Source organism: Prinia subflava, chromosome 8 (assembly GCF_021018805.1).
Source record: "Prinia subflava isolate CZ2003 ecotype Zambia chromosome 8, Cam_Psub_1.2, whole genome shotgun sequence".
In the NCBI taxonomy this organism is placed as follows: Eukaryota; Metazoa; Chordata; class Aves; order Passeriformes; family Cisticolidae; genus Prinia; species Prinia subflava.
The window spans coordinates 5,895,164-5,922,898 of record NC_086254.1 but is presented as its reverse complement, the minus strand read 5'-3'; the positions used below and the strand labels follow the sequence as shown (position 1 = coordinate 5,922,898).

Sequence of the window (27,735 nt, the reverse complement as noted above, 5' to 3'; positions counted from 1 at the left end):
ACAGCTATCCAAACCAAAACTCATGGGTTTCTCTTATTTTAGTGCCTGGTTATTTGAGTTACAGGGCAGGGAGGTTGGGAGGAGCCCTGGTGCAGGCAGGAAATGGTTAAGAGCCGTTCCTATCACCTGGGAAAGCAATCCTTTGATTTTTCAGAGGGCGCTAACATGCTGCCGTTCATGGAAACAAAGGGAAGGGGATCAAGTAGAAAAGTTGTTCTTGGATTTTATTCTCAGAGGCAGAACTTGTGAGGGCTGGATATTGATGTCTGTGGGGAAAATACGGAGTTTTTGGATTAAAAGGGATTTTTTTTCCCCTCTCTTCTTATCGTCATTCAAAAAAGGATCTGTGAGGTAAGTCTTGATTCCAACTGGTGACTTTAGATAACTTATTTTTAGAGCGAGGGGTAAGAAAACCCTTTATCTTGCTGACCCATTTTAAAACAAAAGTGAATTCTTTGCTTAAATTGTTCCTCGGGCAGGGTGCACAGGCAGGAGCGTGAGTCAACAACTGCACAAAGCCCACGACGTGTTGTCTGCATTCAAATCGCTTGCATTAATTCCTGAGCTGGAGTATGGAAATTCAGGAACTGGGAGAAAACATAATGAGTCAGGGGAATTTGCCACTCGGAGTTGCAGTAAATATTTCAGCGCTGACACTCTTTCAAACTGTACTAGTGGCTATGTTAATGTGCTTTTGCAGTGGATGTTTCAAGCATCTTCTGCTGGTGGCTCTTAAAGTAATTCCCAAGCCTTGTCTTTTGAATCCTCGTTGCTCTCCCAAAGGTTTTAGATTTCCAGCTCCTGATCCTTAAGTGAAGATTAATTTTGAGGGTGTAAGAGAGGGGTCTCGATTGCCATTAGTTCTTTGCCTGTCTGCATCTGAGCTCTCACCTTAGAAAGTGAATTTTTTGTGTGTGTGTGTGGAAACAGATGGTTTTTCACCCCAGTGTGGCTGCCCCGAGTGTGATGGATGGTGCTGGCTGTCACTGGGAGCCAGTGCCAGTGAAGGGAAGTTTTTATACCCTGTGGAGAACCCTGCAAACCCCCATCCATTCACTTTGGCAATGCTGAACTGGGAATAAATTGCACTCTCTCTCTTGGGCAGCTGGTTCCTGGCGGTGTTTATCTACGAGGTGCTGAATTCTGGTGGGTTTATCGGGCTCGGTGCGTGTGTGGTGGGGCTGCTTTCCCTTTTTTCCCTCTGCTGGCTGTGAGTGAGTGCTGTGTGCTGTGTGGGTGACTCCCCACGTGGATCAAAGTGCTGTGACACAGATGAGCATCACTCACCTGGCCAGTTCTTCCTGCTCTTCCCAGTTCCCATTACACCCCCTCACGCTTTGCTCCTGTTTCTCAGTGTCCAGGAGGGAGAACACTCAAACCCAGAGCTGCTGGATGTCCCTCCTTTCATCCTGGCCATGAACAGAGAGTTGGGGCTGTTCTGTTCCTTCATTTATTTTATTTTATTCTCCATCACTGCCTTTCTGTTCCCCTCTCCACACCAAGCTTTTCTCATCCCCCTGTGCTTGTTCCCAGCTCCTGGACTCTCTGTTCCCCGGTTTTGGCTGGGCAGCAATCTTTTATCACCCTGCCCTATTTTGCATTCGTGCTCTGATCCATCACATTTTGCTCCCTCTGGATCCCTGTGGCACCTGCAGGAATAAATCACTGGAGCTGGGTGTCAGGAGCTCTGCCTGGAGCACTTCATTCCCACTTAAAGGCTGTTGCTAGCAGGGACCTGGGGAAGGGATTGCTTTTGCATTTACACAAAAAAAAAAAAAATTTGCAAACCCAGACTGTCTTTTTTGTTTTCTTTTCCCAGCAAGATTTCTCTTATTTGAAAAACTTCTTTTTCTAAAATCTTCTCTGCTAAGTGCTCTTGCTTCTGTTGTCAGGATCTGACATTCATTTCAGCTATTCAGTGTGAAAACCCTTTCCAATTTCTTTACCAGTGCTATTGATTAAAATGCAGTTTACTTTTCTGGGGAAAATTTGATATTCAAAAATGTCTTTTTGCTGTGAGTCAGAATGTACTTTTCCATGGAATAAAAATTCTGGAAAGAACAACAAAAAATGCTATTGGAAATGTTGAACAAATTATATCGTCGTTTCAACCTGGTTATATAAGAAAAAAGAAATAACTTCAAAGTCCAAATGAAAAGCTCTGGTATTTTTCTCATATTTTGAGAAAATTAGTACATTTTTCTCCAGCTGCTCAATTTTATCTCTTCAGAATTTTCCATATGAGACTCTGAGAATGTTCTGTACTGGCCCTAACTCCAAGTTCCTGTTTAACTCAGCTGGCTGTTTCAGGTTGCATATTAAAAATGAATTATGGAGCTTTTTTCTCTTTAGTTTTTAGCCATTTATGTTTCTTCTAGTAAAGTTTTATTCTTCTAATAAAACTATTTCCAGTTTTGTGTAGAAGTCTGTAGTTCTCAGGCTATAAATGCTGTATCCAATGGTACAATTATTTACAGTTTTGAAGAAAACTGATGGAAAAGAGCTCTGGAATGCAACAGGTTAAAATTTAATTTTGCAGATTAGAGATCAAGAAATGTCTGTGGTAATTTACTGCTGGTTTGGGTGCCCTCACATGATGCTTAATATTGCTGGGGTCATTTTGGGCGTTTTCAATATTCCCTTATTCCTTAATTGAAAACTCTTTGCTGTGCTGAGTAGAAAGGACCTGAGCTCTGCTGCCTAAATTACAGAGGAAAGTCTGTGGCAAGATCTGGTTTTCACTCTAAAATATAATCAATGCCTGAGGAGAAAGGCACCTTGGGCATGATGGGGTTTGGGCTCTGGATGTGCTGTTCCCTGTGTTTCACTGGGTTTTGGTGTGGTTCTCCTGGCACTGCCAGAAGGGACCAGCTTGAGGGGAGTCCTTTGGGGGTTTAGATCCCTCCAGTCTCGAGGACAGTGCTGTCACATTGTTTTGAGGGGAATTCAGAAAGAGAAATGCCACTTTGTGCTTTTCCATCACTGTTAATATCCTGATTATTCTTGAATTCTCCTCAGCCTGCCACTTCATGAAGCCCATTATTCCTCACCCTGAAGAGCAGCCATCACAGTGTCTCACCACTCGTCCTTTCTCTGTTCTAACCAGTGCTTTCATCTGACCACAGATGATTTTCTAGCTCTTAGACCTCTCCTTTGGACTCTCTCCAATTTTATTCCCAGCTCCAGAAGTGGTGCCCCAAACCCAAAGGAGAATTCAGCAGAAGCTCCACCAGAGCCAGCTGGAGGCAGAGGATTCCCAGCTGCTCTCAGTGGTGTCAGAAGGATGAATTTCCTCCTGAGCTCGTCTTCCCCACTCTGAGTTGTCTCAATCCCTTGTTCTCAGCTCTGCCTCTGATGTCCCTATGATTTGGTAACTATTTTATTTGTTCCCTGCCTCAACTTCCCTCTAATCTGTAAAGAAAACTCCCATATCTGTCTCACCTCCTATTTAACCCCTCAAAACTGGTGGGTGAGGGGCACAAACAAAGTAAGTGGAAAATTAGTTCATTTGCAAGCCAATTTAGAGCTCAGCAGAAAGAAAAAAGGAGCAGGATATTTTATAAAATCCAGGAAAGTGCAGGCAAATGGAAATTTTCAGTTTAAACTAGAGCTTTATTTTGGAATTCCTCAAGGAGAGATTGGAATTTTGCCACACTGTAATAGTTTTGTATTGCAGGAAACCAGGAATGCCTCAGTCTCTTGCCCTGTACAGTTCACAGATTCTCACTACATTATACAAGTTTGACCTGTTAATTTTATAAAGTAAAACGAAGCAAATTCTGATTTCCTGGGCTCAGAAAAAAATGTCTGAGAACTGCCTGGAGCAGATCCACACCAGCATTTAACTCCAGCTTTCAATATTTGGTTTCCACAAAACCCTTGTGCCTGTGGAAACAGCATCTCCTCGATTTTTTGGGTGGCATGGAGATGATTGCATTTAGAATAGAGGATTTCTGATGGAATTTTCTGTCAGCTTCTGCAGAATTAAATCAATTTTACAAGAACTTCACGGGGAAAATTCCTGTTCTAAATAACTTTTATCGTCGTGAGTGAGTAGCACAAGAGAATGTGGTAAATTCAGCTGAATTTCAATGCATGTATTTTTGACATTTATATAATTTCAGGGAGTTGAAATCTCGTGTTGTAAAGAAATCCAATAGTTTAGTTGCTGAAGGAGCCATAAATGATGGAAAAAGATTGTGTTGGACTTGACATAATAAAGTTTAGCTGCATTTTGTGGTGTTCTACTGAGTGGAGACACTGCAGAGACCCTTGAGAAAGAGAATTTTATTTGTGCCAGCCAGAATCTGAGAAAAGACAGCAATAACATTTTCTGAGCAACTTACTTTGGGGAGCAAGCTCATTTTAAAGGTTTTTCTTTCAACATCCTAAGTAGACACAAAAAATGCATCGTTAAACGTGACTTTATTCTGCATGTTTGAACTCATCCTACTTTGGAATCGAACCAAGGAAATGCTGCTGAATTTCCAGCCCTCAATGTTTGATTTCAGGTGTGGCTGCCCTCATCAGCTGAAAAATATGTCCATCCGAGGCCTGAAGAAAAAACAACCAAAGACTTTTAAAGTCAGAATTATAACAGTGGATGCTGAGATGGAGTTCAGCTGTGAGGTGAGAGTGTCAGCAAGTGCTGGGGAGTGCCCTTTGTATCAGCAAGAAACTGGAAAAAAATCAGATTATCAGCTCGTGGATGGTCTGAAAACCAATCTTATTTTTATAAAGAATGGGTTATTTAATCTCAGATGTGTTCTTCTCTTAAGTCTGCTCAGAATTTAAAGCTGTTTGCATGAAATCCATGTGACTGACACAGCTAAATTAACACTAAACCTGCTTTCTTCATAAGCATCCCAGTTGTTTGTGAGGATTCCTGTTTCTCCATGAAATTCTTTTATTTTTTGGAACTGACACAAGTCTTTAGGACACTTCCAGCTTGGATAAACTGGTCAGAGCTGGTGCTAAGGTGTTGGTGATAAAATAATTTATAAACTGGTAACTTTTATTGATCTGGGACATTCTCTTTCAATTTGCCATTTATAAACTCCAGTTCTTTACCTGCAATGAGTGTTTGGATCTCTGGGCAGAAGAGAAAAAAGGATTGATGGAAAAGCTGGCAGTTCCATTAATTATGGCTATCTGATAAATTGATTAGGGAAATCATGGCTGGAGAAAAAGAAATGATCAATTGCTAATTAAATTGGGCTGCACTATTGAAGGGACAGGACTGTCCCTGATTAATTAATTCTAATCATCCAGCAAAAGCAAAACAAGACACACAGGTATTATGGGGAGTTAGAAAACTCAGTTCCAGTGGGACTGGCAGTTTTAGTGAGACCTGACTGTTCTGTGAGCCATTTAATGTAATTTATTAGGTCCTTCAGAAACAGAACAGATTAATCTTGTATGACTTACTGCTCTGGAGCACTTGCAGGCAGAGTTGTGAAAAGAAAGGATTTAGAAAATTTGATTTAGAGATCAGAGTCCTTGTTAACAAATTGTGTATTCCTTCCTTTGCTACCTCCCCTTTCTCCCCAGACACTGCTCTTTTGCTGGGATGATTTCCACCTTTCCACTCAAATACCGGCCTAAAAATTCACTTTTTATTTTTGGCCACTCAGTTTTTAGTTTTAGCAATTAGAAAAAAAATCAGCTTTCTGAAATGTGGTCAAACAGAAGGAACAGATGAGCAGCCTCTTTGGTGGAAGAAACGAGGCAGCAGATGGGTGTGAATTTGGGACCTTGAATCAAAGTTTGCTCTCTGTGGCTGCTAAAGAGAAATGTAAACATTTAAGAAGCCTCATTTCAATCAGAGTAGGGTAAAGGCTTGGCCTGGTGCCACTGAAATACCTGAGGGGTGTGAAAGGTGGATCTGCTCTCACTGTTCAGCATTTCTACCCCGTGTCCTGATTTGATTTCCCCTGCCTTTCTCTCAGTCTCTCCCATTTGTATAAACCATTGAGTCAAAATTTGGGCAAATATTAATGAACACTTGCCACATCCCAGGAAATCAATAGTACAATCCTCATTCCCTCAAGTGAATTAAATGACTCCAGCTGCTCTCTGGATGTGTCTGGAGAAGGAGGTGGAACACAACAGCAAAAATATTTCATTAAAAACCTAAAGGTGAAACAAGATTTCATAGGAGAAAGGGCTAAAATGGAGCAAATTCATTTAGGGTAGGCATGTTTTTTTTTATTTTTCTCTCTTTCAGATGAAGTGGAAGGGAAAGGATTTGTTTGACCTGGTGTGCCGAGCCCTTGGTTTAAGGGAGACTTGGTTCTTTGGGCTGCAGTACACAATTAAAGGAATGTGCACCTGGTTAAAGATGGACAAAAAGGTACAGGAGACAAAATGGGTGGCAATTAATTATTTACTTCTCTAAATATTGACTTTCTGGAGCACGGGAGCTAAAGGGATGTGTCCCATGACCACTCAGAATTTGACATGGGAGCTTTTTATTAAGGCTGAAATTGGATTATTTGCTCTGATTGCTTCTATCCCATTTGACCTGGAGCATCCCACACTAATCACCACTGATTGCTGTTAGATTAAAGCTCAGAATTACCCTTCCCTCTAAAATATGGGAAGGCTGCTTTAACTGGATTATTGGCTGCTTTCTGATTATCCTCGGGAATATTACCTTGAGACACTCATGTATCTTTCTTGCTGCTGATTTGATTTTATTTTATCTGTAAACAGGTTTTAGATCAAGAAATCCCCAAAGAAGATCCCATTAGCTTTCATTTTTTGGCTAAATTCTACCCAGAGAAGGTAGAAGAGGAGCTCTTACAGGAAATTACCCAGCATTTATTCTTCCTTCAGGTCAGGAACAGTTTTGAAGCGTGAATTCCTTCTGTATTTCCTCCAGTCCTTTTTGCATTGTCTTTGATCTTGTTGGCAGCTCAGGATAGTTTTGCTTGCTTCAGCTGTATCAAGAACTTTGTAGACATTATTTTGATGAGATGCAAACATCTCTCCTGCCTGCTGTGGGTTTGTGTCCAGGTAAGCGGAATGTTTCATCTTCTGCAGGATTTTGGGACAACACCCAGCAATTTGGGGGATCATTCCAAACCTGAATATTCCAGGCTTGTTTTGCTACTTAATATGTGTTTAAAAAAAAAAAAAAAAAAAAGTTATGCAAAGCTGGAACTGCTGGAAGAACTGTGAGGCTTTTGGGGAGATCTCATGCTGGAGGGCAAAACCTGTAGAAAACAAGGACTCCCTAAACCTTAATTTTGGACTGTAGGGATAAAAGATCATGGAATTTGATAGGCATTCTGAAATCCAGGTGTGTTCACCTGGCAAGGTTTAAGATGAGCAGAGCAGCAGGGGCAGCATTTGAACTCCATCAAAAGGCAGACAAAGGAGCAAATTCCTGGAGCTTTGTCAAAAATAAAGATGGATCAACCAGGAAAAGCTCCATAGCTGAGTTTGGGATGGCCACTTCCAATGTCTGGGACATCCAGCTTCTCTCCTGAGTCCCTGTGGAAGTTTTAGCCTCTGGAGTGTTGCTTTATTCCAGCAGGATGTGTCTGTGCAGGGAGCTGGGGTAAATTCAGTCTGCAACTGGAAATAAACCAAATAAATTCCCCTATTCCTTTGAGGAGGATGTGCTAATGCAATAATGGGGAAATGCTGCAGCTCCGAGGGTTCCTAAACGCACCAGGACTTCATCCAGAACCTTTAACCACTTATTTTTTTCAATTTATTTTTAATTTATTTCTTCAGCTAATTTTGGAAAGGAATGAGAACAGCAGAACACTTTCCCTACCCTTTTAATCCTGATTTTTCCACTTTTTTTTTTTCTCCTTCAACCTGCCTTAACTAGCAGATAAGCAATTAGCAAATTCTTCTCATTCCAAAGTAGGAAAACAAGGCTGAAACAAATTGGAACTTGCAAAGTTTCCTGACTGTAAGAACTTCAGCTCACACCTGGATGCTAATAGGAAAAACATGTACAGACATCTGGATGCCTGAAGATTTCAGCTCTCCTGACTCTTCAGACCTTTGCAAATTAATGTGCCATAAATGCCTGAATAAATGTCAGTGACTAAAGCTAAATATTGTCTGCTTAAAGATGAGGTAATTTATTGCTTCTTCATGAAGTTTAACAAAAAGTCATTGTAAAAATTGATCAGAAAAAAACACGAAAAACAATCCAGACACTTATGAGGGATTTATCCACATTGTTCTAAATCCTGGAGCATGATTTGCACCGTGGAGAATGAAAGCTGGAGCTTTCCAAATAGGAAGAGAAATCTTTTCATTCTTTCCATTTTAACTGCTTAGAAAGAATGTTCCCTGCACTGTAACTCAGCTTCACAAATTGTGCTCACCAGGGACTAAATTTAAAAGCAAAAACTTTCTTGGTGGTTCATTTCAGTTCCCAGCACCTACAGAGGAGTGTTTGTAAACAGAACTTGTGCTAGCTCAGGTCATTTTTCTATTTGGAAATGTTTAAGACTGTGAGCTATGCAAAATTTTGTTGTCTTGTGCTTGTTCCTAAGCTAAATACACCTGAGAGGAGGATTTGGGAAGATTAATTTCCCCTTCCCTCTTTGGGTTTTCAAACAGAAATTGCACAACTGATTTAAAATCAACACCTTACAAACTATTACACCTCTGCTCTTGGTAGCACCACAGGTGATTAAAATGAAAAGAATGTTGAAAGGCTCTTTAGAATTGTCTGATTGTGCTTAGACCCTTGAAAATGAATAAATGAAGTGCTTTATTATTCAGCTTCTCTTTTGAGGGTCTCCATTATTCTCTCATTCTGGAAAGCTGGGAAACATCTCTTATGGTTTTTAGATGGCAGCTGCACAGCCCTGAGTCTGCTCTGCTTGGCCCTGACCTCCAGAGGTCCCTCCCAACCTGAAATTCGATGTCTGACATGATGCAAAGCTGACTTTTCCAAAGCAGGCAGAAAAAATGAGGAGGATTGTTAAAAGAAATGAAGCGCAGACAATAAAATCGATGTTTTATAGGATATTCTTTTATAGGACTCCTTATGTAAGTGTGTGGAGAGAGCTGACTGGCATTTTCAGTCTCATTAAATGCAATGTTAACTAAAGGCTTCCTGTGCTCCTGAATGCCAATTTCTTGTTGCTGTTGTGAACTCCTAAAGGTGATATTTGGTGCCAAGTTGTAGTCTGGGCATGTCTGCTCTCATTTCAAGCCTGACTTAAGTCCTGACTTTGAGCTTGTTGAACTTGCTCCCTTTTTTCTGTTGGTTTAGGTTAAGAAGCAGATCCTGGATGAGGAAATCTATTGCTCACCAGAAGCTACAGTTTTACTGGCTTCTTATGCTGTTCAGGCCAAGGTTTGTGCATAGAAAATCTCTTTTTTAATTGACTTTTTTTCTGGTTTAGCCACCACATCTACATGGTGGTGTGTAAAACACAGCAGGGTTAAAATTTGCTGGTAAAGTTGGTCATTCTGGGAGCTACAAGCACAGCTAGAAAAAGAATTAAATGGCACTACAAGGATTTTTTTCTATGCTTCTACAATTTAGGGGATTTATTTGGGCCTAACATTTTAGGGTAAACTTTCTCCAGGCTAGAATGATTTCCTGTTGTTTTAAAAATGATAATGGATGCAGAATATGCTCAAAACAGAGCTCACAATGGAGGGCACAAAGTTTTTTTGTGTTTCTCAGAGCTCTGTTCCCTTCTTGCCACCTTGAGCCCGGCTTACAGTGGCAGGAGGTGAACACAGTTTAGCAGGGCTGTCCTTGTGCAGCAGCTCCCATTCCTCTGCTTCAGAGGGCGAATTCCTGGGAGATTCCTTCAGAGCTGCAGTTTCCAGGCTGGGATTGGAGGTTTCCAGGTTGGGATTGGAGGTTTCCGTGTTGGGACTGGAGGTTTCCTTGTTGGAATTGGAGGTTCCCAGGGTGGGATTGGAGGTTCCCAGTTTAGGATTGGAGGTTCCCAGTTTAGGATTGGAGGTTCCCAGTTTAGGATTGGAGGTTCCCAGGCTGGGATTGGAGGTTCCCAGGCTGGGATTGGAGGTTCCCAGTTTAGGATTGGAGGTTCCCAGTTTAGGATTGGAGGTTCCCAGTTTAGGATTGGAGGTTCCCAGGTTGGGATTGGAGGTTCCCAGGTTGGGATTGGAGGTTCCCAGGTTGGGATTGGAGGTTCCCAGGTTGGGATTGGAGGTTCCCAGGTTGGGATTGGAGGTTTCCAGGGTGGGATTGGAGGTTCCCAGTTTAGGATTGGAGGTTTCCAGTTTAGGATTGGAGGTTTCCAGTTTAGGATTGGAGGTTTCCAATTTAGGATTGGAGGTTTCCAGTTTAGGATTGGAGGTTTCCAGTTTAGGATTGGAGGTTCCCAGTTTAGGATTGGAGGTTCCCAGGTTAGGATTGGAGGTTCCCAGTTTAGGATTGGAGGTTCCCAGGTTGGGATTGGAGGTTTCCAGTTTAGGATTGGAGGTTCCCAGTTTAGGATTGGAGGTTCCCAGTTTAGGATTGGAGGTTCCCAGGTTAGGATTGGTCGTTCCCAGGGTGGGGTTGGAGGTTCCCAGGTTAGGATTGGAGGTTCCCAGTTTAGGATTGAAGGTTCCCAGGTTAGGATTGGAGGTTCCCAGGGTGGGGTTGGAGGTTCCCAGGGTGGGATTGGAGGTTCCCAGGGTGGGGTTGGAGGTTCCCAGGGTGGGGTTGGAGGTTCCCAGGGTGGGGTTGGAGGTTCCCAGTTTAGGATTGGAGGTTTCCAATTTAGGATTGGAGGTTTCCAATTTAGGATTGGAGGTTCCCAGGTTGGGATTGGAGGTTCCCAGGTTGGGATTGGAGGTTCCCAGGGTGGGGTTGGAGGTTCCCAGGTTGGGATTGGAGGTTCCCAGTTTAGGATTGGAGGTTTCCAGTTTAGGATTGGAGGTTTCCAGTTTAGGATTGGAGGTTTCCAGTTTAGGATTGGAGGTTTCCAGTTTAGGATTGGAGGTTCCCAGGTTAGGATTGGAGGTTTTCAGGTTAGGATTGAAGTCTGAGTGGCTCAGTGGCTGTGTTGGAGCCACCTGCATGGCCCAGGGGCTGGAAGGATCTTCCATGGACTGCTGAGATGAGGGGATGTGTGCAGAGGAACCAGAATAAAATCTGCCTCAAGCTTTCACTTCAAACTATGCAAGGAACAACTCCCTCAACATTCTGCCTCTAACAAACCAAAAAAACTTTTCCTTTTTTTGGGACAGTATGGTGACTACGACCCGAATTTCCATGAGCCAGGCTTTCTAGCCCATGATGAGCTGTTACCCAAAAGGGTGAGTCTTAATTTTATACAGAACCAAATCTTTGAATCTCCTCTTGGCTGTTCAGGATCTTTGAATCTCCTCTTGGCAGTGCAGGATTTTTCAATCTTCTCTTTGCAGTGCAGGATTTTTGACTCTCCTCTTTGCAGTGCAGGATTTTTGACTCTCCTCTTTGCAGTGCAGGATTTTTGAATCTCCTCTTTGCAGTGCAGGATTTTTGACTCTCCTCTTTGCAGTGCAGGATTTTTGACTCTCCTCTTTGCAGTGCAGATATTGCTGGGGTTTAATCAGAGCATTAAAAACTCTGCAGAATGTCCAAGCTGGGAGCTGCACCTCTGCATTCACTTTGCTTGGGAGAGGCAGAATTTGGATTTGGATTTCACAGGGATCCAATCTCTTCCCTTCCCCTGCAGGTGCTCCGGCAGTACCAGCTGACAGCAGAGATGTGGGAAGAGAAAATCACTGCCTGGTATGCTGAGCACAGGGGCATAGCCAGGTAGGAAACCTTTGCATTTCCTGGAAAACCCATGGATTTATTTGTGGGATTTGTTGTCTTCAGTGGAATTCAGCCCATCTGGAAATCCAATTAGACAATAAATCGGATCTGTTAACACCCAGAGGCAGCTTTTCCTAATACTTGGGTTCTGTTTCTTTCTGTTCTGGGGGCTTCTTAGCATTATTTTTATTGAATATTTTCCTCCAGATTTACTGATTTACCTTGAAGGGAGAAGAAAAGTGAGTGGAGAGATTCTCACTCCTCTTTGGCCTTGGCCAAAAGCTCTGTCCAAGTCTCATTTCTTAATGAACTCTATCTCCTGAAGGAAATATATTCATGGAAAACAGTGGAAGGGTGGTTTTCCAAGACATGGAGTGGCAAAACTAACACAAGGATAATACTTTTAATGAATTTTAATGAAGATTACACTATCCATGAATCATCTTTTGAAATAGGTGCAACTTTACTGCCTCTAGCCTGTCCAGATGCTGTTTTTATTATCCTTTTTTTCTATTATTGAGAGCAAGATGGTAAAACTAAAGTAAGTTTGTACAGAGGGCCAGATTGCCTGTTCTTTTCTGAGTGGGAAATGGAGATCAGCCAGGAGAGAAAGGCTGGAGAGACATTTCATAACCATGGCTTTATTCTCCAGGGATGAAGCTGAGATGAACTACCTGAAAATTGCCCAAGACTTGGAAATGTACGGTGTCAATTATTTCCCAATTGCTGTAAGTGCCTTATTTTAGCAGTTTTTACTTGCTGCAGATAATGGTGCTGTCCTTTTAAAATCCTCCAGGGAGTTTGGAACTGGGACTCCTGACTTCTGCTTTTCCTTGCTGCTGGATTCTTTTTCCAGCTTGGTTTTCTTGCCTGCTAAATGAGCAGGTGAATAAAACAGTTAAGATTAATATTTTACAGCCTGACAAAAGTTTTGAGTAACTCCAGATATGGAATAGGAAGGAGAAATAGTTTGAGTTGCTATAAGCAGCCTAGAGGACTGAGTTTATTATTACCAGTGACAGCATTCATAATATTTTATATGAACACCATTTTCCTAAAATACAAATTAATATCAATATCTTAAAATAAGTGCTTCTTGTCTGTGGTTGTTTAACATCACCAAAAATGCCACTTACTGATCTCTCTTGTTTTTTAGCAAAATAAAAACCACACAGATCTCCTGCTTGGAGTTGATGCCAAAGGTATCCATATCTACAGCATTAATAACAGGTTTTCTCCCAATAAATCCTTTGAGTGGAGCTCTATCAGAAACATTTCCTGTAGTGAGAAAGAGGTATGATGGCTTTGATGTAGGATTCTCTTTCCATGGGCATGGGTGTGGACTGGGATTCTTGGAACAGGCTGAAAGCTTCCCCTGTTGAAATAATTTTGGGGGAGAAGGGGAAAATCCTGGGGAGCTTTGTTACAAAACTAAAAATAACAGCCCTGCCTTGCAGATGAGCTCGACACCTCGGTTCCCTGAGGCTGCTCTGAGCTCTGACTCTGTTCTGCCTCCTTCCCTGCTGCTTGGCCTTTGCAAAACAAATGTGTTGATCTCTGAAAAAGACAGATATTATGAATGCCACGGTGCCTGGCTTCCTCAGTTATCCCAGCAGGAATTCCATGATCCATAAAACCTTAATGCTGTTTGCACACGCAGAAGCCGAGGCTTGGAGCCCAGGGGCAGGAGGAGACATGCAGGGAGGTATTAATGGTTTTCTGCCTCACTTCTGTTGGTTTGTTGGGACATGATTTCACTCTCCACTACTCCAATTTCACCGTGAATTCCAGCTTTGGCTTCTAGAAAGTGAAAGAGTGGGGAAAATTTATTCTCAGTCCAGCTCACGGGCTGCATGGAAGGCTGTAATCAGAAAAAACAAACCCAGGAGAACTACAGTGGTACTGGAATACCTGGAATTTGCCAGCCAAAGGGCAGCACAGCCTGTTCTATTTTCTGTAGGCCTTTTGGCAAATGACCCACTGAAAATTGAGATCTGAAACTGAGATGACATTTTAGATTCATGTCCATTAAATCAGAGGGGACTACAGGTTTGCTGCCTCCAAAACAGCTTTGACATCATCAAAGGTCCCCTGAGATCTGAGAATAAACTGCTTTAACTCCCTGTTGGGGGGAAATTGGGCAGCCCTGTGTTTAAGCTTCACTTTATTCAGTGTCACATCACAGCCTTGCTCCTCAAAAGGCAGCCAGCCCTTACCTAGAGGGTGAAGGGAGCTCTAGGACGTTATCCTGGTGACTCAGATGCCCTGGAATTACACAGGAATTACCTTGCCAATGAATTAGAGGAACAGAGTGCCAGGGAACCTGTGAGGCACAGAAAACAGGGCCTTAAAAAAAAAAAAAAAAAGAAAAAAAAAAAAAAAAAAGAAAAAAAGAAAAAGAAAAAAAAGCCATATTTTTTTCTGCAGCCAGAGCACAAGGTATGGAGTGAAGCACTGAGCTGGCAGCAGGAAAACCCTGCCTGGCCTCTGGGAACAGCTTGGGACTGAAAAAGGGAGGAATCCTCCAGGACTTTCACCTGCTGCTCTGAAGAACAAGTCCTTGGGCCCTTCACACATTTGTTTATCCCTTCAATTGTTGCTGCTTTGAGAGGTGTTTGACATTTCCCTGGCTTTAAGGCCCTGCCTGCTTCTGGCTGCTGTGTCCTGTTCTCCTGATAACCAGGGCTTGTTCCAGAGCCCTGGGGACAGTGGGCAGTGCCCAGGTGACATCAGGGACACCCCCATCCACACTGGCACTGGGGTGAGCCTGGGGGTTTATCCTCCACCACAGCCTGATTCTATGGAAAAAAAAAACAGTTTTACATCACTCTGCCCCTATTTGTGGCATAAATCACTGCTTCCCCGGAGAGAAGTGGAGATGAGCTTAAGTTTGCATTGGTTTTAATAGTTTCAACTTATTTTCTTCCTCACTGTGCTTCCTTTCTTTTTCTTTTGCCTGTGTAGTTAACTATTAAACCCCTTGACAAGAAAGCAGAAGTCTTCAAGTTCTTTTCCTCGCAGCTCAAAGTGAACAAACTGGTGAGTGAACTGCTTTCCTGCTTTGAAGCTGAGAAATATTGTTTGTAAACAAAATTGTGATCTTGGGACCTCAGCCTAGATCAGCGTGTGTAAATCATGGAAATGGGATCAGAGGGAGATGAGGGACAGGAGGGATTTCTCATCCTGTTACAAACTCACCTGAGCTGTTGCGTGCCTGCCTGTGAGCCTGCCCTGGGTGCTGATTTTCTCAGAGCTGTCAGCATTTCTGCTGTAGTCAGAATTGTCCTGTGAGGCCACTGTGGGCCTCTTTGTCCCTCTGATAGGGCCACAACTCCATCAAAATCCCATTTGCTTTGCCTTGCCTATCCAGATTTTCCAGTTGTGCATTGGAAACCACGACCTATTTATGAGGAGGAGAAAAGTGGACTCCATAGAGATCCAGCAGATGAAAGCACAAGCCAGGGAAGAAAAAGCCAGAAAAAAGGTAAATTCTCCCTGCTCCTGAGTTGTTGAAGACAGAGGTTTATTATTATTCCAGCTGGTGCCCTTGCTGCTCCTGTGTGTGTGGGAGGTGAGGAAGGGCAGCAGGACTGGATGTGGGAGCAGCTCTGTGGCACCTGAGCAGGTCAGAGGTGTGAGGTGAGTGCAGAGGTGATCCCAAAGATTTGAGGCACAAAACAAATCAATCCAAGGGCTCTCCCAGCACTCTGAATTCACCAGGAGTGCCTGCCTGAGGAGCTCAGTGCTGCAAAGTTCAGGCAGCTCCAGCATCTCTGGAGAGCATCCCAGCCCCAGAGCAGCCCCTTCTGCATTTGATGCATTTCACTCAGGCCCAGGGGAGATTCTGCTGCAATCCCACCGACTCTTGCTCATCCTGCTTCCAGATGGAGAGCCAGAGGCTGGCCAGGGAGAAGCAGCTCCGAGAAGAAGCTGAGAGAGCCAAAGAAGAGCTGGAAAGGCGCCTTTTCCAGCTGGAAGATGAAGCCAGGCAGGCCAACGAGGCCCTGGTGAGTTTTATTTTATTCTTGTGCCTGATGGGCTTTCTTGGTTTGGAAGCAGGATTTTTTTTTGACAGCAGGAATTGTAGCTCAGACAAAGCTGGAGAGTTTCTGATCACTGGTGGAAAGGGCATGCAGGGAAAACCCTGATGATCTGTGAGTGTTCCCTCCCTGTACTTGGCTCACAGTGCTCTCTTCAGGCTATGAGAGGGGGAAAGGAGACAGTCTTGGAGCTGAAATTGGGAGAAAAAGGCATCTGACTTCAGCTTTGTCCAGCTCTAAGATTTTTCTCCTTGTTTTGTCTAAGTTATCTCCTTTTTTGTCTAAGTTTTTTCTCACCTTGTAGAGGTGAGACACAGGAAATTCTGGAGCAGAGGAAGAACATTAGACCCTGAAATTGTGTCTGGTTTTTATTTAAGAAATAGTATTTTATCACTTGCTCTCTTGGTAAAAGATCTCTTCTGCCTGCCTGCCTGCAGGGGTGATTTTGTGCGTTCTAGACAAGGAACCAAGAAAAATTCTTTCTCCCCAGCTCCGATCGCAGGAAGCAGCAGAGCTGCTGGCTGAGAAAGCCCAGATTGCAGAGGAAGAGGCCAAGCTGCTGGCCCAGAACGCCGCAGAGGCTGAGCAGGAGCGCCAGAGGCTGGAGATCACAGCTCTGAAAAGCAAGGAGGAGAAGCGGCTGATGGAGCAGAAGATGCGGGAGGCGGAGCTGATCGCGGTGAAGCTGGTGAAGGAGTCTGACAGGAGGTGCTGTGCTGCCCTGTGCGCTCTCAGCTGGGCTGCAGAGAGCGCTGCTCTTCTCCGAGCCAGCCCAGGAGGGGGAAATTACTCCTGAAGTGACACTTGAGAGGGACTGAGCCTCCTTGTGCCTTGTTTGTTCCACCTGGATGCTGTTGTTGCATTGCAGGTCAAGTTTACAGAGGATCAGATGCAAAGCTGTAGAGATGTTTAGCAAGAAAGATCCAGAATGCAGGAGCATCTTCTATTCAGAGTTATCAAATGAGCCCTGGCTACCTATCTAAATTTACTCTTTATACCCTGTGAGATACGAGGCTGTTTTCATTCATTAGTACCAAGGGAATTGTCTTGTTTCCCTTTCAGATCTTTAGAAAATGTAAAACCAGGTAAACTCTTGTGGAATATAAACCACTCTGAGTGTTTGCATGTTCCCTGAACGTGCAGAGCAGGCCAGCGTTGACAGAGGATTTTTAACCCTGTTATTAAGAAATCCTTCCACTTGTTTTAGGATACTGCCAAGAAGCTTGCCAAAATAAAGAGCAACCTCTCCCCACCTCAGAGAGGATCACTGATGGCCTGGAGAGAATCTGTATCAGCAGGCTGTAACTGAGCCCATGGAAATTAGGAGTAGGGAAATCACATTAATTCAGCCTTTTATTAGTCTGGAGTGTCTCTGTCCTGCTGTGCCCAGTCCGTTCTCCATGAGAGCATCCTCCCAGCAGTGCCTTGATGTAAAGACAGCACAGTGGTGGAGTTGTTCTCTGGAAGTCAGTGAGCTCTGGGATCCATGGGTTGGTTGGAAAGCCTCAGCCATTCCCCTCAGGGTATTTCTTTTCCAGAGCCAAGGAAGCAGAGCACCTGAAGCAAGACCTGCTCGAGGCCCGGGAGGCCGAGCGCAAAGCGAAGCAGAGGCTCTTGGACATCACCAGGCTGAATTATCCTGTGAGTCCTGCTCCACTGGGCACCACTTCAGGGAGAGTCAGGGCTTGAGGACATTTTTATAGCCCCCATCAAGCTGAGCTGCATCCAGCTGGTGGACAAACTGGCGTGGAAGAGCAGTGAGAATGGAAGTTGGGTTTGTTCAGGATGGTGAGAAAGGCAAGGCAAAAGTTAAAAGCAGAACTGGTGGTGGATTTAGGGAGCAGGGGCTGTCTTGCCCTCATGCCTAACTCCTGGTGCCGTTTCAGGCAGGCGGTTTTTGGTGGATGTGGTTGTGCTGAGCCAGCTGTGTCACCCTGGCACATCCGTCTGTCTTTAGGCGAGGCGGGTGAAGTTGTCCCCAGCAGGACAGCACTGCTGGAGTTCTGTGCCCCAGCTCCCTCTCCTGCTCCAGCCCTGCTGAAATGGAAACACTGCAGCCAGGATAAACCTCTGCTCTTGGATCTGTGGGTTGTGGCTTGAGCTGGGTGCAGGGGGAGGGCTGCAGGAACATCTGCGTGTCAGAAACGTTGGAAATAACGTGGCATTCTTGCAGAGCTGAGGAGATAAATCCCAAATCAGGCCATCAGATGTGCCTGACAGTGCTTGTGTTGCCTCTTCCAGCACATGGCCAAGTACCCCCAGTACAGCCCAGGTGACAGCAGAGAGGCCAACTTTGACAAAGGAGCCACCAAGCTGGACTTGAAGGACATCGACCTCAAGAGACTCTCCTTTGAGATAGAGAGAGAGAGGTACCAGTATGCCAATGAGTGAGAAAGGGAGGGAAATCTCTGGGAATCACAGTTCATCTTTTAATAATTTGGGATGTGTGTATGGCTGGAGGCCTTCTACTGAGCTGGTGTGGGTGATGACTTTTCTCACAGGAAAAGGGTTTTTTTGGTGGCATCAAGCCATGATAAATCCAGAACCTTCTGTGTTGGGGAGGGACGAAGCACTTTGCTGAACTAACAAGGAAAGGAAAGGAAAGGAAAGGAAAGGAAAGGAAAGGAAAGGAAAGGAAAGGAAAGGAAAGGAAAGGAAAGGAAAGGAAAGGAAAGGAAAGGAAAGGAAAGGAAAGGAAAGGAAAGGAAAGGAAAGGAAAGGAAAGGAAAGGAAAGGAAAGGAAAGGAAAGGAAAGGAAAGGAAAGGAAAGGAAAGGAAAGGAAAGGAAAGGAAAGGGAAGGGAAAGGAAAGGAAAGGAAAGGATAGGATGTGGGAGGACAGAAGTTCCCCTCTAGTGCTTAAAGTGTGGAATTATTGGGAGCTGATCCCTCAGACATCCCTTAGTCTGGAAGATAATGCTTGGTAAAAAGTCAGAAAGCAAAAAGCAAAGAAGTGAACCCTCTGGTCACTGGGTCAGGTCTAGTTCGTTTTACTTATAAAACATAAAATGAAACAAGAAACAACTCTCCTCCTTCCACAAACACCTGTTCTTGAGTTAAATCGTGCCACCCTAAACTTTTTGTTTCCCATATGTTCACCTAGGCTGGACTACTTAGAAAAGAGCAGGAAATTCGAAGATCGACTGAAAGAGCTGAAGTCTGAAATCCATGCTCTGAAACTGGAGGAAAAACAGGCTGGGCTTTACAGTCACTGGAATGAAGTCCTGGGCTCCTTGGATCGCTCCTTGGGAAGTGTAAGAACCCTAAATCCCTGCCCTTTTCTCCAGCAAGAACCCTAAAATGGAACAGTGTGGGTTTGCCAAAGGGAGCTGCTGTATTCCAGTCCAAGCCTTTAATACCCTTGATGATAAAATATTAGAAGCATGAACACTTTTAGAGGAAAATTCCTGTCAAAACAAAATCTCAAGGCCTTTTTTTCTGTGCTGAATACCAGAACCATCAGCAAAAGATAATCATCTTATTTTATGATTATGAAATCACAGTCAGGGTTTAAGGTCTTGGAGCAAATGAAATTGTTGTGACTAACACATTTAAATGTGCTTCCTTGCAGTTTGCATCACATTCTCATTCATGTGCTTTGTGGTTGCTGAAAGTCATAAAAGCCTTGGTGTATTTTTTTTTTTGAAGGCAATGAGGAACCGGACCCAGATTTTTGTCAGAAGTTGCTTGTTATTTAAATAAACTCTTCAACTTCTTCCTGAAGCAGGGCAGGAATAGGGCTGGCTTTGTCTGCAGGTTCATGTAGCAAAAATGGCTCTGAGTCAATGGATTTTAGAGACACAAAGGAGGTTTGAAAAATGATGAGGAAAGATGGCCTTTATTTTCTGACTACTCATCTCATGTTCTTTTTGGCTTAATGAGTGTTGATATAGAGAGGGCATTAAATTTCCATGTGCTCTGTTCTTTTAAAGGCCCCATCATGGATGAAAAGCTTCGAAACTGGAGATTCATTGGATGTAAATCTTCAAAGACCTTTCCCTGCTTATTTGTTAAACACTGCAAGCAGCTGGCCCTGCACCAACAAAATTCAGCACACGGTGCCAGTGGAAAAGTCATCTTCCCAAGCCAATTCCTTGGCTGCCAACAGTGTGGGCACAGGGACCAGAAAACAGATTATAAAGGTAATCAGATTCATAAGTAAATTCCTGAATGTTGCCCTAAAAGTTGAGAGTCCAGAGAGGGTGGCTGCCTGTGGGGACTTGGTTTGTCCTGCTCTGTCCCAGCCTCAGAGCTGACAAGGTTTCTGCAGGATTTTGGAGCCCCTGGTGCTGGCACATGGTTTGGGAATGTTTGTAACTCGAGGCTGCCTGTTTTTTCTCACTTCTGATCTAAGCTGGAACGCAGAGCTGTAAGCCTGGGTAAATGAAGCAGAGATGTCTGTACACAGTAGGAGGATCTGTGTTAGATTTTATTTGTCCCAGCCAGATTTGGAAATGAGAAATGTGCTCCCAGGTATAGAGAGCTTAAAACATACCGTGCCTGTCTTCTGCTTTTAAAAGGCAGGGAGGAAGAGACCAATAAATACCCAGGCTCTCAACAGCTCTGCTCTCTTGCATGTGCTCCCTGTCAAAGAAGACTGAAGAGCCATGAGCTGGGTGTCAGGAGAAAACAACCTCCTTTGGAATGTCCCTGGACTGGAGAATGAGGAGGAGCTAGAAGGAAATGTGGTCTGGAAGAGTGGGAAGGAAATCAGCTCTCTGTAGGCAGTGGTACTGGGAATGGGGAAAGCCTGGTGGATTTGCTGTGGTTCATCTGAACAAAACTGGAGGGGTTTAGGATCAATTAAAAGCTCCAGAACAAAATATTCAATACCTCCTTCAGGGTTTGGTGTGCTTAGAACTAAAGGACACGGCTGAGTGCAGCAGCAGCTGAGGGAGCAGCGCTTTCTGAGGCAAAAGAAGCAACTTTAAAGACTTAACTCAGGGGTGAGACAAATACATTTGTTTAAAGAAGGAAGAAAAACCTATTGCAGAGCATCTTGCAAAAGTCTCCAGAGTTGGAGGAAAGGAAGACCCAGACCAAAGGGAATTACTCTAACCTAGAACTAATTCTCCCTCTTTGGTTTGCCTGCAGGTTCAGCAGCATGACTCAGATGTGATCTACATTTGAAGCTCCTCGTTTCCTTGCCAGCCTGGTGGGACTGGGGGACTTTTTACCTCTGTGGGGACACTTGGGCAGCTCTGGCAGCTGCCAGGTGTGAGAGACAAGGCACTGTGGATCCAGAGCTGCCACCCAGCTCCCAGGCAGGTGCCATCAGCTGGGAATGCCACAGTGCCCGTGCTGTGGCTGGGAGCAGTGCAAGCCCAGAGGAAATGTTGTTTACTACTTGTGCACTTTGGAAGGAACACTTCACACTTTGCTAAAACCCTTCCTCCCCCTGGTGTTTCACACACTTAGAGCTCTGCTGCTGGGGGAAGGATGTGAGGCAGCAAGTGCCCAGGAGGTGTTTGGGATGAGAAAACAGAACACGAGCTTGGTGTTTATCTCCTCAACAGACTAATTATGTTTTTGGTCCAGTCCCTGGGACATGACTCCCACAGAGCTGCTCGACGTTTTAGTGTTTGCCTGCCAAATATTTTCCTTCTCCTCCCCAAACATTTCTTGGTTCACTTAATTGATTTGCATTTCTCTGTGAGAAATCTCAGCTTTTCATTCCAGATGCAGAAGTGGACATCTTCAAATGCCTCCCATTCCTGGGGGAATCCTTCGTTTGGAATGCAAAGCCTCTGTTCTTCCAGTCCCTGACTTGATCAAGCACTTTCTGCTCGAGCAATCTTTGCATACATTAACTTCCTTCCCACTTCTGTGCAACACAGCTCCCAAGTTAGACAAAGACAAAAGATGCTGGTGGTGTCTGCTAAAGTGGGGCTTGTTTCTGGTGGAGAGGTGCACGCAGCAAAGTGCCTGCCTCATTAGCAAAACCCACTTGCATTTTCTGGTTTTTGTGTGTGTTCAAGTGTCTGCCTCTCCATAAATCTCCACTCTGGGGAAGCAGACAGCATTCAGCTGCAGCTAAAGCAGGAGCCCAGCTGAACTTGTGGCATGTCTGTAAAAATGAATGGTCATGTTGTTAAGTGTCTTGTTCTAAAAGCAGAGATTAAAGAAAAAAAAAAACAGGTTCAATAAAAAGCTTCATTTTCCATTTGCTTTGAAGGGAATGTTGTGTCAATATTCCTCCAGCATTACCGAGGCAGGTTTGGAGAACAAACACCCAAATCTCCTCTGTACACATCTGCAGCAGGCTGGGCACAGGGGGGGATGGCAGCAGCCCGTGGAGAGGGACAGGAGTGGCCTGACCAGGAGCACTTGCTGCCTTGGCTGGGTGGCTTGGGCTGTGTTAATTCTCTCCCAGCTCAATCTGGCACGGGATGTTTGCAGGATATTGGCTGTTCCACACAATTTCTGAGCTGTCTGCAGAAGCCTGGTGTGTGAGAGGGAGAAGCTGTTGGAGATGCCAGGATGATGAGGCAGGAGCTGTCATGGTCCCAAGGCTGGGGAGGGGGCACTGGCCAGGATTCGGGCCAGTGAACCATCTCCTGTATCAGCCAGGAAACGCTGCAGCAGCTTTGAATGTGGCATTCTCGGACTTGAGGGTGAGGAGAAATTCTGGGATTCCCTGGTTCTTCTTTTCCTGTTCCCTCTTTTCCTTTGGCATGTGTCTGACCACGGCCAACTGAGCTTGTGCCCTCGTCCTTCACACGTGCTGGGCCTTCCTGCTGCTCTTGTGTCTTGCACCATGGAGTGGGGCCCAGAGAGGAGATTTGCTCCGTGTGCACTTTTGATTTATTTCTTTGGACTTAGTCCTGTAAATCCCCATGAAGGAAAGGACAAGGTCACGCTCCTGCCAGCTCAAATACAAACCCTGCCCTTACAGGGCTGTGTCCTTGCTGGGCATTGCTCCTGTGCAGCGCCAATTCCTGCAGGCTGAGAGGGGTGTCTGGAGCTTTGGGATGGGGCAGGAGGAGCTGGGATCTCCTGTGAACCTCTGAGATGGGGAAAGAAGAGCTGGGATCTCCTGTGAGCCTTTCAGATGGAGAAAGAGGAGTGGGAATCTGCTGTGAGCCTTTCAGATGGGTCAGGAGGAGCTGGGATCTCCTGTGAACCTCTGAGATGGGTTAGGAGGATCTGGAATATCCTGTGAGCCTTTCAGATGGGTTAGGAGGAGCTGGAATCTCCTGTGAGCCTTTCAGGTGGAGAAAGAGGAGTGGGAATCTGCTGTGAGCCTTTCAGATAGGGCAGGAGGAGCTGGGATCTGCTGTGAACCTTTTAGATGGAGGAGGATCTGGAATATCCTGTGAGCCTTTCAGATGGGTCAGGAGGAGCTGGGATCTCCTGTGAACCTTTTAGATGAAGAAAGAGAAGCTGGAATCTCCTCTGAGCCTTTTAGATGGAGAAGGAGGATCTGGAATCTCCTGTGAGCCTTTCAGATGGGTCAGGAGGAGCTGGGATCTACTGTGAGCCTTTCAGATGGAGACAGATGAGCTGGAATCTCCTGTGAACCTTTCAGATGGGTCAGGAGGAGCTGGGATCAGCTTGAAAAATGCACAGCCACACCAGAAGTCAGGTGTGCTGTGCCCTCACAGAGAGGCCGCTGCAAAGAGAAGCGCCAGCAGGGTGTTAATTTGCTTAAACCCTGAGTAAATATTTGCAGCAATTGAATTTTGTAAGTTGATGCTTCTGCTGCTCACACTCACCTCTCACAGGATGTGAGACTGTGCTTCAGCTGAGGGAATCCTGAGGAGCCTGAGCCCTGATTTCCCCAAGAAGAGAGGACAGATCCACTCTGATCAGCTGCTGCAGGATTTGTCACCCTGGGCAGTGAGGAGCTGGGAGCAGCAGGCAGCAGATGGTGCTGCAATGCTGCTCTGCAGCAGCTCGGGAACACCCGGCTGGGAAACCCTCCCTGGGAACCTCTGCCAAGCCCTGTGTTCCCACACTCGCTCCTGTTCTTCTCCTGGAGTTTAACCTGACATCATTCTTGACAGGGATTCAAAATCTGCGAGCGCTGTGCTCTGGGGAGGGATCATTGCATGAGCAGCTCAATCTCTGGGGATGAGCCAGCTCCCCAAATTGCAAAAAAATAAATCCTCTAATGCTTCTGTCACCTCATTGTCATTGTCAGCCTGTGGAAATGGGCTGGGTGGGTTCCACCCCTGACTGCTGGGAGTGTGTGGGGCTGTGTGATATTTTTATTAATGCTGCTTGGAACAAGCGTGGATTTGTTCAGTCTGCAGAGCGTGGCAGAATCGTGGTGTGCAGCACAGAGAGGGCGAGGGAGGCCTGAGAACGGGCCACAGGGGTCACTGAACAATTCCATCCTTTGTGTTCCTGCGGGAAAGGACGTGATGTTCTGATCTCAAACGGCTAAAAATGGGTGAAAAATTCCTGCAGCAGTGAGGAGGTGCTGGGAGCTCACCTGGAGAGAGGGGAAGTCTGTTCCTAGAGTGACACAGTGAGTGGAAGTTGAGTCTCCCCAGCCCTGCTTTCTCTGTTTCTGTGAAAAACCTGTGCTGTAACCCCAAGGGCCTCTCCCTTCCCTCAGAAACCCTCAGGTGGGGAAATGTGCAAAGCTCCTCAGGGTGCTCCTGAGCCATGGAAAGCAGCAAATGCTGTTCCATCCTTGGAGACAGCACATCCTCTGCTGGACCTTTCTCTCAAAAACCAGATTATTTTCACCTCCTGGATGATCCGGGGTTGACCCATCCCTGGAATTTGGGCACCACCACACGTGTGGCTGACCCCTGAGTCACGCTGATCCTTTCCTGCCCGTGCTGCTGCCCTGGAGCCCATTTACCAGCAGCAGGATGAGTTCACATCTCTCCTGTTGCAGAATCACTCCCAGATCAAACCCCTTCCTCTTTCTCCTTGCAGCCATCCCTGTGGCTGGCTTGCTCCTCTGCTTGTCCCCTCTGAGCCACCGAGGTCTGCTGGCTCTTGTGCCCAAGGTGTTTGCTGTGTCCTTCCCTGTGCCCCAACCCCGGGGCTGTGCAGGGGGCTCTAGGCTGGCACCTGTGATTTGTCATTGTCCCCTGCTGCTCTTGGCAATGGGGACTCTGGTGGGGACACAGCCCTGGTGTGGGGACAGCTGTCCTGAGTGCTTGCTTGCAAAATCAGCTTTTTCACTCAGCTCTGTGGGCAAAAGGCAGGCCCAGACACAAAACCTGGCTGTGTTTTGTTATTTCTGGTTCCCTGCACTGTCTGGACTCTTCCCCACCTTCCTGCAAGGCATTTTTGGGCCAGCTCTTTGCAGGGGCTGTGGGCACACAGGGTAGCCCACCCTGGGGCTGCACTGAGGCTTTAGCCCAGGCTAGAAAGCAGTTTTCACACCAAAAAGCACTTTGAATCAGGAGTGATGCCTCTCCTGGGAGGAGGAGGCTTTGTCATGCTGAATTACACCCAGCAGGGTCCAGGCATGGAGGCTGCAGGAAAAAGTGGCTCTGGAAAGGGATGGGAAAGGGCTGATGGCTCCCATCACTCCTGGCTTGGTCCTGAAAGAAAAGCAAAGGTTTGACAGCGTGTCCTGCTGGGGAATTCACAGCAGGAAAATTCAGGAGAAAAGCAGGAGAGGGTGTCCAGAGAGACAGCTTTGGCTGGGATTTGGGAATGGAGGGATGCTCTGGGTTCTGGGATTCACAGATCAGGGGGCACAGAAATAATTCTCCCTAAAACGTGAGTCAGTGCCACATCCTGTGGCTGAAAAGGAAAGGGATCCAAGCAGAGCCCAGGATTAGTCTTGTCGCAGTAAATTCGAAAGAGAAATTCCAGAGAAAGAGGAAGTCAATAGAAAAAGCCTCAAAATTTTAAAATAGTGCTCTAAAAATCGTTCAGCTCAGCAGTGAGGTGGCCCAGGAAGCTCTGAGAGATTTGGTCAGAGATGAGGATGTGGAGGAAACCGAAAGGGGAGAAAGAAAGAAAGAAATAAATAGAAACCCGTGGTGATCTAGAAACCCCTGATGATCCCAAAGGAGATTTGGCTGCAGTGATGGTGACAATTCCCTGGGGATGTGGCAGCCAGGCCAGCGAGCTGGGATGGGCACACACAGGGAATGTGGGGAGTAAAAGGTTGGAACCACCAAAATTAATTGAAATTAATTCAGTCCTGGGGAGGGATTGACCTGCAAGGGGTCAGCTTAGAAAGTGGGGGTGTCTGCACCACCAGAGGCTGCCTCAGCTCTGCTCCTTCAGGGCACAGAGAGAGGGGTGTTAGAGGTGGGAGTGACCAGAGAGGATATTCTGGAGGACATTTGGCAGAAGTGCTGCTGTTCTGTGGTTGCAGACTGCTGAGCCAGTTTTGGGGTGAAGCAGTTCATACCAAACCCCCACAACCACCAAATGCACCTCCAGGCCTGCAGGGGAACGAGGGGATCTGGTGCTTTTCCTGGGAAGGGGAGCAGTCTGCTGGTGGTTGGACAGCCTTGGAGGACTTTGGATTCCACAGCTGCTTTGAGGGACCCCTTGGAAAGCAGGGCCGTGGGAACAGGCCCTGGTAAAGACAAACTCCCCACCCTGGCAAGGAGCCTCAGCTCCAGTCTGGGTGGTTCTGGAAGGTGCTGGTGGCACTGGTGTCCATGGGAGCAGTGCTTGGTTTTCTCTTGAGTCAGAAACCTCTGTGAGAACCTTGCAGGGTCCCTGTGCAGACCTGATTCCCCCTCTGTTGGTTCTCCTAGGCAGTTCCCAGCCTGTCCTCACACCAGCAGTGCCCCCCACACCTCCTTCTGGTCCCTTCTCTCACTTTTCAACCCAATCCCTTTGCATTTAACTCTTTCCACGTTGTTAAAGTCAGTCTTGTGTGCCTGGGACGTTCCCTGCCCCGCACATTCCCTGCTCCAAACTGGAGTGGCTGCTCCTGTTATCCCACCAGCAGGATCCTGCTCTGCTCTGCTGCCTTGGATCCCTCCTCCATCCCTCAAGGTCGTTGGAATCCTTTTGTGTGATGTCCTGGCCTGCTCTAGATTGATGGGCCCATCTCTTTTTGCCTCATCAGCACATTTCCTCTGCCTGCTCCTGCTTTGTGTGCCAAGGTCATTAATGCAAATGTCAGGCAGGATATTTTTTGAGGCAGAAACGCAAGGAACTGTGTGTGTAAGCCCCTCTCAGTGTGACACAGCCCCTTTCAGCTGCAGCAATTACCATTCCCCTTTCAGGCAGCTCCTGACCAAATTTACTTTTCATACGCCAGTCACATCTTCTCTGCCTTTGCTCATAATTTACTACCTGGCCTTAATTCAAGTGTCTTCCTGAAGCCCAGCTGAGTGAGATCTACTGCCTTTCCTCCACCACAAATATCTCTGAACTCAGAAAAGGCAGCCATTAGGTGTGGTGTTTAAAATAGCTGGGGATAATAATTTAAAACAAAAATAGTTCCAGTTATATCAATGTGCCTGTTAAGGAGGAGTTGGGTGGCGCAGAAATTTGGGTCCTGTGTCCTGGGTGGGTGCCCTGTTTGCTGGGTGACAAACTGGCTGCTGGTGTCACCAGCGGTGTGGGACAACGGAGCTGGGGAAGGACCTGCAGCTCAGTTTTATTTTTATTTTTAGGTATTTGCTGATGGATTCAGCATGAGGACAATGTTGATAGCACGCTGATGTTTTAGCTGTTCCTGAGGGATGTTCTCCTCCACCAAGGGCTCGGGAGCTGCTGTGAGGGGGCAGAGTCAGGACAGGTGATCCAAGGTGACCAAAGGTTTTCCATCCCACACGACATCATACCCCAACCCTCCCGGGGCACCACAGCTACTGCCAGGACATCCCCCAGACAAGAGCCACCAGGGAGACACTGGTGTCACCTGTGGGGACAAACTGGGTGGCACCAGAGCTGGGGAACAGCAAACCCCGGGGTCCCTGTGGCCCCTTCTCCCACCTTGGTGCAAGAAGACATCAAAACTGACCCTTCATTAACAGACACACGGATATGGTTGAAATAATATTTA

General features: G+C 45.9%; 1 protein-coding gene across 1 annotated transcript; it reads left to right on the top strand.

Moving 5' to 3' along the window:
- Nucleotides 1-137: 137 nt before the first annotated feature.
- Nucleotides 138-21,941, top strand: LOC134553154 (merlin-like). Its single transcript, XM_063402527.1, has 19 exons — nt 138-351; nt 3,181-3,370; nt 4,512-4,629; nt 6,227-6,352; nt 6,715-6,837; nt 9,251-9,334; nt 11,194-11,262; nt 11,664-11,746; nt 12,399-12,474; nt 12,903-13,040; nt 14,711-14,785; nt 15,117-15,230; nt 15,631-15,753; nt 16,277-16,494; nt 17,325-17,427; nt 18,028-18,155; nt 18,889-19,039; nt 19,718-19,927; nt 20,880-21,941. Exons 2-19 carry the CDS (start codon nt 3,363-3,365, stop codon nt 20,913-20,915), a joined length of 1,983 nt encoding a protein of 660 aa, XP_063258597.1. The 5' UTR covers nt 138-351; nt 3,181-3,362; the 3' UTR covers nt 20,916-21,941.
- Nucleotides 21,942-27,735: the final 5,794 nt, after the last annotated feature.